At 35.1% G+C, this 12105-nt stretch overlaps 1 protein-coding gene across 3 annotated transcripts in view; it reads left to right on the forward strand.

Moving 5' to 3' along the window:
* The window catches only part of SPON1 (spondin 1), a 350491-nt gene that overhangs the window by 219674 nt on the left and 118712 nt on the right, over nucleotides 1-12105 (forward strand). For all 3 annotated transcript variants that reach the window (XM_040559905.1, XM_040559906.1, XM_040559904.1), the window contains 3 exons: nucleotides 4907-4980; nucleotides 6931-7053; nucleotides 11770-11918. In XM_040559905.1, coding sequence (XP_040415839.1) covers nucleotides 4907-4980; nucleotides 6931-7053; nucleotides 11770-11918 — 346 coding nt within the window. The remainder of the gene's footprint in view (nucleotides 1-4906; nucleotides 4981-6930; nucleotides 7054-11769; nucleotides 11919-12105) is intronic.

Genomic DNA, 12105 nt, shown 5'->3' on the forward strand with positions numbered 1-12105 from the left:
GTCCTATCCAATATTTTCTGACTCTTCTTTGCAGTATAATTTATAATTCTTAGTTTTGAAACTCAAGGAGATTGAACTTGTACAAAAGTTGTGACTATCAAAATACATGGTGAAGATACAGCTCACAAATAGCAATGGGTTTTAAGAAATTTGAATTTTTCTCAAGAGACCTGGGTGAGCTCATTCTTTCATCTTTTTTTTTTTTTTTTGATTTTGCAAGTAAATGGTATAGCGTACATGTCAGAAATGATTTTGTCATGCCGAGTTTTTATCCTGAAGATTTTAGATTTAATATTTATGTCCTGTGACCATTCAAGCAAGGAACAGAGAGATTTTCTGAGGACAAATACAAGATAGCAGCATATATAATTTTGTTTTCCCTTAGAGCTTTTTGTTGTATTATATATGATGGCCAGATCAGTCCTGCAGTCAGTGAGCTTCCATGTATGCATGGAACGGTAGGCCTGAGTATGATATGAAGGATGACCAAAAGGACTTTGAAGCTACAATAAGGTTGTAAGATGAGTTTAGAGTACTTTGCTCTTGCTCTGGGGTTTTGCTCGGTTGCATTTTCTGACAGTGCAGGTAAAATGTTTAAAAATAAAACTGAAGAAGGATATTCCAGTGTATGTGTATGCACTGATTTTTTATTTTTGGAAGTGAGCCGTTTTTATTGTTTTTCAGCTGACTAATCTACTAGAGGAAAGACAATCATCACGTATAGAGTTGTAAATGTGGTAAAACTGATATGCTTGGCATTAATATTACTGTGTTCATCCAACATGAAATACAAAGTCTGGTTGGTTTGCTCAAACTGTATTAAGAGCATACAGTTTAAAAAAAAAAAAGGCAAAGAAAAAAAGGACAGGAAAAAAACACACTCCTCTGTTAACTCCTAAGTATCAAGGAATAATTTTAGGCAAGTGTTTAATAGTACTGACCCTTGTCAATGATGGCTGATGACAAAGTTAGATTCTGGTTTGAGAGACCTTTTTCTTTGGTAAGACTGAGCTCAATTTCCTAGTTGAAAAGTATTTTGACGAATATAGTTGTCAAATACTCTACCAGCATAAAAATTGGTAGGCATTGAGTAGCTAAAGAGCTGCATATGCTTTCAGAGGAATTCCAAGTGATTTTTAATAAAAGCATTTGAAAGAAAAGTCAATAATGTTGGTCAACTACACGAATTAGCACAATAGAGTTGTGGGTTTTTACTAAGACAAGACAGAAGGAAATGAAATGAGAACATCCTAAATAGTGCATTAGAATTAGGAAATTCACTTAACCTATACAGCAAGAAAACTATGGTAGGGATAAATATGTGATTATCTCCTCAGTTTCTAGTGCCAGGGTAAATGGTACAGATCTAACCGTAGAAATTCCTTATCTTTAAAAGACAACAAAATCCAAAAAGCAAACAAACTTGAAGCATCATTAAATGTCTTATTAAATATAATTGTTCTTGGTAGCTTTCTGAGGTGGGAAAGAACTTAATATAATTAAATCAGTAAAGAATGGAATAATCAAAGAAAATAGTTTTGATGGCTGGAAGGGCAAGACAAAGTTAACCCATAAGTAATACAGAACAAAGTGGTTTTGTTTTTTTTTTTTTTTTTTGTCTGTAGTCTAGAACCTTATTATATTTTCTCAATATCCAGGTGTGTTTTTTTTTTTTTTTAGTACTCTTTCTTTCTTAATCCATGTTTTACTTTTCCAGTGAGTTTCCTAAGGTGAATTTTACCCTGCTATCTCACAGACTTTCAAGTGTTGATTTTGCTGGTGGTCTGCAACTTCTGGCAAGACCCAGTGTCACGAGAAGTTCTTTTCCCATAAATAAGTAAATTTATATATTTGTATAAATCAAAAAGGTTATCGTGTATTAAGAACTGCTGAATCTGTAGCTGTTGCAATGGTGAGCCAAGAAATCTAAGACAGCAAAGTACTGTGGAAATTTGCTTTTGGAAAAAAGAAAAAAGCCTGGGTACTGTGCTTCCGTAAGGGTGACGGAATGACTTGGGCATCTTACTCTCTACTTTCTCAGTTCATGCAGGGCATTTACATGATGCTTGAAATTGTATTCCACGTTTCGTTAGAGGATCACTTGTTGTAAGGAAGCATAAGCTTTGTAAGAACTATAATAGAAATGGAAAAAGTGGCCATGCCTTTAAACGTAGGGTATATTCACAAACTCTGGTAAAATCTGTTTTATTAAAATGTAACTCTAATATTGTACTTAATGCTTTTCATGTAAGCTTAAAAATGTCATAGGAACAATTCTTTTAGATCCTTTTCCATGCTTCTTTTGTCACGTCATTACACCCATAGAGGCACTTTAAAGTAAGATTATTTCTGTTGATGTTATGATTTGACAAAAGGTGTAAGGAAGATGATCTAAATCTGTTTTTATGGAAAAAGGAAAAAAATATACTAAATTTCTGGTATGACTTGTAGCATCCCCAAGGTTGCTCTGAATTTTTATGGTTTATGATGTTCCTGTTCGTTAATGTCCCAAATGCAATTTATGTGATTTTGCTAAAGCTTTTCCCAGAAGAATGGCACAGTTATTGCAGAATTGTGCTGGAGATGCATTCTCATTCCAGGGAAGTCTCTTAGGGCAGGTCTCATCCTCCTTGTGCTCAGATGTGGTCTGATCAAACCATGACAGGACAGAGACCATGACCTGCTTGTATCCAACCTATGAACATCCTGAAGTAGCATCGCCAAAGCAAATATTACAGAAAGCTACCAGATATTCCTTGATTTTTCTGAGAGAACTACAAAACAGAAATAAGTATTTTTTTTTAAGTAAAAACAGATGCTACTAGATGTAAGTAAAAGGAAATGAGTCTGCTTGTTATGCATATGATTTTGCTCATAATGTGATGTGATGCAAAAGCTTTAACAAATACTGAAAAGCATCACATGAAGGTAATGAGAACTCAAGCAGATTTTGGAGATATATTGGTTTCCTTTTTCTTTATTTCATGGTGTGCTGATGTGTTGGTGGGAGACCTGTTTTCCCTTTTCCCATTTTGCTGAGTTGGTTTTGCTGACAGACAGAGAGAAACAACTCAGTTAAAAATCCTTTAAATCTGTTATCATGTAGGGGAAAAGCAATCAAATCTCCCCTTCCCATAAAGTTTAGATAGCACTGGTTGTGGGAAGGGACAGGAAGGGTTTATATAGACAGCCAATGTGTACTTTGTGTAAATTCTTGAAAGCTTTCTTGTGTCTCTGTAAAAGTTAGCCATTCCATTTTAAAGCTATTTTTGTAAGCCTCAAAACTCAAAGAGTCTTTAGTCAAAATCAGAACTTTTATAGAAGAATAAAAGTTATGTCAAAATAACAAATAAGAAAATAAATAAAAGTAGTGATTAAAAGTAGGAAAATATACTGATCTGATCATTTGGTCAGCCTCCAGTCAAGAAAATTATTATTTAAACAGTGAATATTTTAAATTTAGTTTAATACTATTTCTGTCTGACTATTGTAATGTTATGTGCCTGCTTTGGATGTCTATGCAGCCATCTAATATATCAGTCAGCTTCCAGCTGGAGTCAGAAACAAATCTCCTATTGGTTTAATTTGGATTATTGGCTCCATATCTAATTTCAAACACAGCTGAAGAGACAATGACTCAGAGAGTTGTGAAGCTTTTGTTGTTAGAAAAGGAACAATTCCCTTGACATTTCACACTGACAAGCTAACCATAGCAAAAAGAATAAAATAAGTAAACTTCAGGCTTCAAACAACCTTTCTACTTTCTACTTTCTACTACAACCTTTCTATTTCTAAAATAACTGTTTCTGAAATTAAATACTTCTAATGTTTTTGTTATCTGCAGATTTTGGAGCTCCTTCACCAGAAAGCTGATTTCTTGTTTGTTTAGATTTTTAAGTGTAGGTGCTTTTTTACAGTAAGTTTTGCAAAACCTGTTATTTAGAATGAGATTTAAAGCATAGGATCATAGAATAATTTCCGTTGGAAGGGACCTCTGTAAATTATTTCATCCACATTCCTGCTCGAAGTAGATGTTGTTACATCTAGCTGTTCAGGGATGAGTATGATCAAATTTGAATACCTCCAGGGATGGAAATTGCACAACCTGTCTAGGTATGGATGGCTGCTGGTAACTCGCTATGCTTCCCTCCACCAAATGCTGGCAGATAATGCTCTTGCTTTCTGTAAAAGTCAAACTTATTCTTCTCCGTTTCATACAGCTTTTTTCACTGCCTTGGTTGGTTGCCTGGATTGTCTTTTGCCACATCTTCCTTTACAAAATGACATCTCTGTTAAGGATGAGCAAGCTGTGGTTTTCTGCACCCTTTCCAATTTGATGTAGCTCTAAGAGATTTACAAAACTCAGTTACTGTCCTGGGTGCATTTTACTGTGAAATGAGGGATTACTTCCTGTCCTACTCTGACCTTGTATCCTGGCAAGAAAAGCACAGTAAAATTGCATCTAATTTTTGATAATTTTGTGGGGTGGGACACTGTCAAAGAAGGGTTGACATCATTTCTACAACACTTCTAAGTATAGTCTGATTTTTCTTTTCAGCTGGTAAAAGTGAGGAATAACTCTAGAGAGATCGATATAATTATTTGACTGTAAAGTTGAGGTAACACAAGAATCTGGCCCTTGCTGTTTAAAGTTTTATGTCCCTGACTGGTCATTCTTCTGAACTGTTTTCCCTTTCTGGTCTTTCAGTTAGTAGACCAGAAAATTCATCTGTACAATTTCAAATGGAAGTTGAAATAAAAATATCCTAGATTTAGTACTGTATATATTGTCAAAAGAAGAAAATATGCCTACGTTTTAGCAGTCTGGTTCTGTCCTTTTGCTACCGTGTCATACACTTTTTTTTTCCTTTAAGAAATAAACATTTCAAACTTTTTTTCTTCGTAGAGCCAGTATTGTGCAGAAGCGCATCATTTATTTTCAAGATGAGGGCTCTCTCACCAAAAAAATTTGTGAACAAGGTATGGTTACTTCCTCGTCATGTTCTACTGTTTTCTCCTAACTCATTATATCCAATTAAAAATTTGAGGCCTTCAACGGTTTCATCCAGGTTCAAATTTAGGATCTCCTGTTCAACAGTGTTCTTCCTTACTCTGCAACTGTTTCTCATATATACTCTTCCTTGTTTTCACCTAAATGTGACACTTGCACTTTTTTACCTGGTGTGAAACCTGTTTGCCCCCAGAGCACGTAGTTTAATGAATCCCAGACTATCTCATTCTTTCCTAAACCTAAGCATAGCAGAGGTATTTAAAATTCACATGAGGAAGAGAAGACAAGTTCAGTTGTATTTTGTGATAGTGTTTGTTTCTGCAAATTCCTCTTCCCCAGAAAGTCATGCAAGCAAAGTTAGTTCAGTTAATCTCAGTCTCCTGGTTCTTCTACTGTATTCTGTAATTATTTTCATTCTGGCCTCTTTAGAACCGGGGTTGTCAAGTCAATGCTTGCATATTTGGAGGCGGGAGATCTATGAAGTAGATTAGGCCTATAAGCTCCTTTTGAAAAATAAGGGAAATTATCTATACAAATTCTTCAGGGACTTTATGGAATCCTCCACCTATTCTTAAATACACAACCTGTTAAAAAAGGAAATGTGGAAGGTGACTGTTACACTCCGTAATCTGGTGGCAGTTGGACTGCTTTTATTACTCTGTTAGTAAATGGATGCATGCTGCATATAGGAATATATGCATATATTAGGAGTATATATCTGCCTTTAAATTGATTTTCCATCTTAGCAGGAGCAGGGTGTGTTGTTGATATCTATGTATCAATAACTGACCACTCCCTTAGTATCAGCATGCACATCTTCTTTTGATTTAAATTCCAGATTGCATAGCATAACTCTTTCCAGGAGAAACTTCCCAAATTTCCTTGAAAAGTAGTAACTTTGTGCAGAAGTGCAGGGATGATTGTTATGGGGTAATTCTTATTTCTTCTCCCTGCAAGTTTGGAATTGTTTTTCTTTAGTTTGAGCTATGCTGAGAAAAAAATATGCTTCTTTTGAGTTACTACTACACTGTCCTTCATTTTTACTAAACTGAGTGTGTGCCAGTGAAGTATTTGATTGCACTTAATGAATGTGAAATCCCTGACTGTAGCCAAGAAACTTGTATGTCATAGTTTTGTGCCATTTCAACTATGGAAAAGTGTAAGTTAGACTTGTTAAAATAATATTGCACATTCAGTGTCAAATATGAAGTAAAAAGCCACCACAATAAACAACAACAGTGAATTTGATTAATATTCCTGAAAAGAAAGCAGGAAAAAAAATAGGACTATTAAATAAAGGATAAGGAATCAAATTTAATGCCTATTTATCTTTAGAAGCCAAGTTATGTCAAAATTCTACTTTTTAACTTTTGCCATGTTTTTGAATAACAGCTTCATGTTCAAAGAATTGTAGTTGTCTATGATCAGTTCTGATAGTGGAAGGTGCATTTGGCCATTGCTAACGACACAATCTATTTGAAATATTAAACCTATCTGTTTAAAATATTAAAGACAGACAGAAAACTTTAGCTTTCTTCTTCAACACCACTTTTGTTCTAGTCCAGATATGACATCAGATAAGGAGAAAGCTATTGGGTCTATTGTGTTTTGAGATCAACCAAGGTTTTGACCAAATCAGGTAAGAAACAGAAATGCACTTGTTTTGAATCTGAGGACAACTATAATTGTAGTGTTGCATTCATTTTAAAAACGTAGATCTGAGTCATTACATCCACCCATAAATATGATCCCGTTACTTCAGGGATCCAGTTTCATGTAGCCCAACATTAAAAACAACAAACAAAAGTAGGCTTAGCTCAAATTTATTTATTGGAGTATTTATTGTGGCAACTTTGCTGTCATCTGTTGATAATGAATTGTAACACTTTTCAATAGGTAATTTTATTCTCCTTTTTCAGACTCAGCCTCAGAAGGTGTGACTGACAAACCAATTTTAGATTGTTGTGCCTGTGGAACTGCCAAATACAGGCTAACATTTTATGGAAATTGGTCGGAAAAAACACATCCCAAAGATTTTCCACGTGAGTATGTCTTTTACTAATGTTGTACTACATACACAGGGATAGTGTAGAGTGCTGGAGCTTGTTACAGTGTTATTTATTTACATATCATTAGTGTAAATTATGACATTTATGCAGTGCTGCCAACACTCAGTATTGAAAATCCATGGATCCTTCTGAAAATGCTATACATTACAAATAAATTCTAAAGATTTGCTTCATGTTTTGAACTGAGATATATTTTAGATTGCATTTTCAAGATTTCTTTGTAATAAGAAAGGGTTTTTTAGCTTTCCTTTTCTATCAGGTCTATCAGGATTTTTAAAATTCTGACCTACAAAATCAGTATTCTTGTTTTCTTGTTGCAATAATCCAAGTAATTGTAAAAAGATGAAGTTACAGAAAAATGTATTATGCATTTATTCTTTCATTACTGGCTCCACAGTCTGTGGCAATAAAGGCAAGGAAATTATTTGAGAACATGAGTCAAATTTATTGGTCTTTAAACTTTGTTAGGTTGTCTGTGGCTGATGTTTATTATGTAGCCTTTATATGTCTTTTTTATTTATTTATTGCTGTCAGTGTCAGAATATAATCACGGAGCTTAAATATGGTTTGTGTATCTGCTTGTGGTTCTAACAGTCTAAGCAATATTGCTTACATTGATTCTTTAGTACATTTTAAGTTGAACATACCATTGTTCAAATATTATTTGTCAGTGTAATGCATGGGAGATAAAATAAGCCGAAGTGAGTAATTGTGGGAATGCTCTTTTAGGCTATTGGATGATCTATGTGTCTGCTGAATGTCACACTTTGTATGCATTATTAGTATGGATTCAGCTGGTGGTTAGAAATTGGGCATAAGAAAACGATTGAAAACTATGAAATTACTGTGACTTAATGATGTAGTAGGCAGGGAAAAACGCCTTTTTCTTTTAAAACCAAGTCAGTGAACACATTGAGGGTACAGGTGAAGTAAGCAAGTTAGAATAATTTGCCACAATACTGGACTCTGTATACTGTTCTCTCTTCCCAGTTACACAGTGGTGATTTTGATTAATGTGTTTTACTTCTAAAACTAGAGAAGACTGATTGAAGAAAAAAACACACAACATTAGCAGGATCAATCCCAGTAATAAAAGATGATAAAATTTTACACTGAAATTCCTGAAAGTTGAGAAAAAGATCTTTCATCCAAATGTAGTCATAATAAAAATGAAAACTAATGATTAACGTTATTCTTTATAATTTTGAACTTGTGCAGTAGTTACATTAAAATAAAGTGCTATTTATGATAGGCTGTAGTAAATCACTCGTTATTTGGCAAGCCATCATGTTAGCAAAACAAAGCAAAAAAAACCGCTTTAGTCTTATGCCATCAGTATGGCTGAAATAAAAAACAGATCATAAAACTTTTATTTCACTTCTTTTCTTAAATAATCTTCTGACTTGCTTTATGTATCCCCAGTAATAAGTAATCTGTTCTTTAGCTTTTCTCCAAAGAACTGCTTTTGCCAAATAAAGAATTTTCTTTTGCTGTCAAACAAAATGTTTCTGGAAAGTACTGGGCAAAACTGTTAATCCCAGGAAGCACTTTTGGGATTTTCACAGATTCCATTTTTTATACCAGTGCAATTAAAATACCTTTTTTTTCCATTGAATTTAAAAACATATTGTGTGTTTAGGAGTCATCAGACTCTATAAAACATTGCTCAGAAAGAAAACAGTGCAACACAATCTTGTTCTGAGTATGCTAGCCATAAAGTGAATGGAGAGAGGTGTACCATGGCTGTTGAAAAGGTTCAAAAACTAATTTATATTTTATAATAAAACATTTTCCCTTTCATGAATCTCAGAGAGACTGAAAATTTTTAATTACACAAATGAGCACACTAAGGCTTAAGAAAACCAAGCATGCTTTTTGGTTAATTTTTTAATTTTTGCACATTGTTTTAGCTCCTGATAATAGGACTATTGGAAGCGGAATATTTCATTTGTTACTAAATCTGGCTCAAGGGGAATTATTAAATTTCCTATCACATTCTTCTGATCAGACAAAAAATGTCTTTACATATGCCCTGTGGCTTAAAAGTACTTATTCTCTCTGGGTATCATCCATATATGTGTGCTCTCCATCATGATTTCATACGGCACATCTGCAAGATATGTCAAGAGGATACATTCTCATGTGTGATGACACCTTGATCAATATGCAAAATATGCATATAAATGTGTAAATTGAGGAACTACTCACAAAAAAAGTGAAATAACACCATTGGAAAGATGTCTGTATTCTGTTTGCTGTCTTAGCAATTGGTTAGTGAAAGTGGACTGGTGATACAAAATAGCTCTGGCCCTATTTGACTCACATTATTTCATGTTTAGAAGTGTCTTTGGTGTTTAGACGAAAAAGTTTAAGAAACTGTATTGAGTTCTTTTCATTCTTACAGAAACAGAAGGTTAGAGGTGAAGAGTGAAACATTTGCAAATTTGTGGTATACTTCGAATAGCTCATTTGGTCAAGAAGGGAGGCCAGCTGCCTTGTGGGCAAATCCAACAGCTTTAAGAAGAGGGGTTGGGTGGAAGAGGCTGGGCATTAGTTGCAAAGGCATCAGACGTTCTTGCCCAGTTTAGGACAGGAAAGGAGAGAAGCTTTGGAGCACGTGGAACAATTAATTTTACTGAACATTTAAGGGCTGTCTGGTTCCTCTCTGTAGTGATACATCTTTCGTTTGTAGGGAGCAGGTGGAACCATCTCTTTCAATAAGTTTTAGTGTCACTGTGTTTCAGGGAAAGTTGCTGTCTGTGACTAGTGAGATAGTTAGACCTGTGTGCTAAGAAGAAAGTATGGGCAGAACTGGGGGTCCCATCACTGAAGGTGAATGATGCCCTCTGTGGTTTGAAAAGGTGCCAGTGTATATTCGAGGAGCAAGAATCAGATCTTTGAACAGGAAACCATCTTCTGACATTGTAGTTTCCTACTGGGGGTAGGTGGTGGTGGAGTTTAGTATCTGTTTTTCTCCATTTGGGATGCACTTTCTGATTAGCTTTAATGGACTCTGAAAACATCAAGCCTGCTGTAATTCAGCACTCAGTAAGTTTATTTTGGTTCAAGCAAACCTGTGGAGGCTCTGTTTGCTGTGCTGCCGGGCCACCTCCCCTCATCTATCTATTCTGCTTGCCACACTTTTCTAGCTTTTTTTCCCATACCATTGTTGTTCATTTTTTATTTCTAATCTACTTTCTATTTTCCTGTGGTTATGTTACTGCATCTGACTTTATCTATTCAATTCTCTATACTGTCTTTTTCAATTTCATTGTCCCACCTTTCACATTTTAAATTTGCATTCTTTTTGTTTACTTCATTATTCATTTTTCATTCATTTATTCTAGTTTTCAACTGGTTTTACCGCTCCTCTCTTCCTTTTGCATTGCAAAGAAAAATGTTAAATATTGTCTCACTCCATCATTCTGTCTCCCTCATCTCCTACAGTCTTTGCACTGTTACCATACTGTCTGCTTGTGTGAGTAGTTCATTTTCTCATCCTTTTCCTTTAAACTGATATCTTTGCAGAGTGCTATTTGACACTTAAGTGAATTCATTTTTATTTCCAATACTGTGGGACTTCTGTGACTCCTTATTTCTGCTCATTTCTCTTTTCCATTTCATCAGACTTCTCTACCATTTTGTCTTTAAACTTTTACGTTTTTTCTTTTCCTGTTCAACAAGACAAGAAACCAGAAGAGGAATCCCTTTGTCTAGCTCTACAACGCTTACACTGTGAGAAATCAGAGCACGTAAACTAAGCAACTATAGAAGCACCAAAACTTGCTTCTTCACTCCCTCCTAAATTAAAGGGAACCACTATTAATGGTTGAAGGGGGGAAAAAAAATGTGACACAGCATATGTGTACCTTAAGTGTGAGCATGCAGAGGAAACAGCCATGTGAGTGTCCATAAGAGCATTCCTTTACCAATATTTCAAGTTTCTTGGAAGGATAGCTAGGCACAATTTGCTGATGGGAAGCAAACTTACCATCTCCTTTTCATCAGCTGCTCGAGGGAGGTTTTTGCGTTTAAGCACTTTATATCTCTGCCTGATAATGTTTGGGCACAAAGCTGAAAAGGCTGTAACAGTTAATGACGTTGTAGTCATGCTTATATCTACCCTTTGCCAGTAATTTCCTGTCACCACCCAAAAATAAATCAAGTGGACTGTTGCAAGAAACCAGTATGGAAGTGACTTGTTAACTCTTTGAGTAGTCAAAGATTTAACTGAAGTCTTCCCTTGCAAGTTTCATCCTCATAAATATTTTATATGGAAACCTAAAATTAAAGGATTTTTAAACTTCTCGAAGAAGCTCAAGTGAAGAAAAACTATACTAAGCCTGTATGAAACTATCTGTTTGGGGGAGATACTTGATCAGCTGGAATACAATCTTTCTCTCAATTTCTGTGTTATATCCAATAACTACTGACACATTATGCTTTATTTCTGTAGATCACTGGTTTGCCCTTAGTACTCTAAAGATACGATGTTTTAATGTAGTCAGAACTGGCAGCATGCAGCACATGTAGAAGTTTTGTGCTGGTAAAGATGGGGCACTTTGAACCCTTCATTTTGATGAAAGATTAGGAATTATGCTTTGACCCTCTGATGATGGTTTTGATGTTATAAGTCAGTATGTTGATGAACTCTTAATTTTCTCTTTTTTTAATTTTTTTTCCTGAAAGGGCGCACCAACCATTGGTCTGCAATCATTGGTAGCTCTCACTCAAAGAACTACATCCTTTGGGAGTATGGAGGATATGCAAGTGAAGGTGTCAAACAAGTTGCAGAGCTGGGGTCCCCAGTCAAGATGGAAGAAGAAATTCGACAGCAGGTAAGGTGCAATGTAATATATGCTTTAAAAAAATGCATCCTACCTTGTACTGTGAATGATTTGTCACTGCCAATGTCCATGAATGTAATTTTGCTGGCTAATTTTCAGTCAAGAACATTAGGAAAGCTGCCTGTTTTTCTAGACTCGTTCTTACTCTGACGTTTTTTTGTGTCTGTGAAGGACAAGT

This window comes from Cygnus olor, chromosome 5 (assembly GCF_009769625.2).
Source record: "Cygnus olor isolate bCygOlo1 chromosome 5, bCygOlo1.pri.v2, whole genome shotgun sequence".
In the NCBI taxonomy this organism is placed as follows: domain Eukaryota; kingdom Metazoa; phylum Chordata; class Aves; order Anseriformes; family Anatidae; genus Cygnus; species Cygnus olor.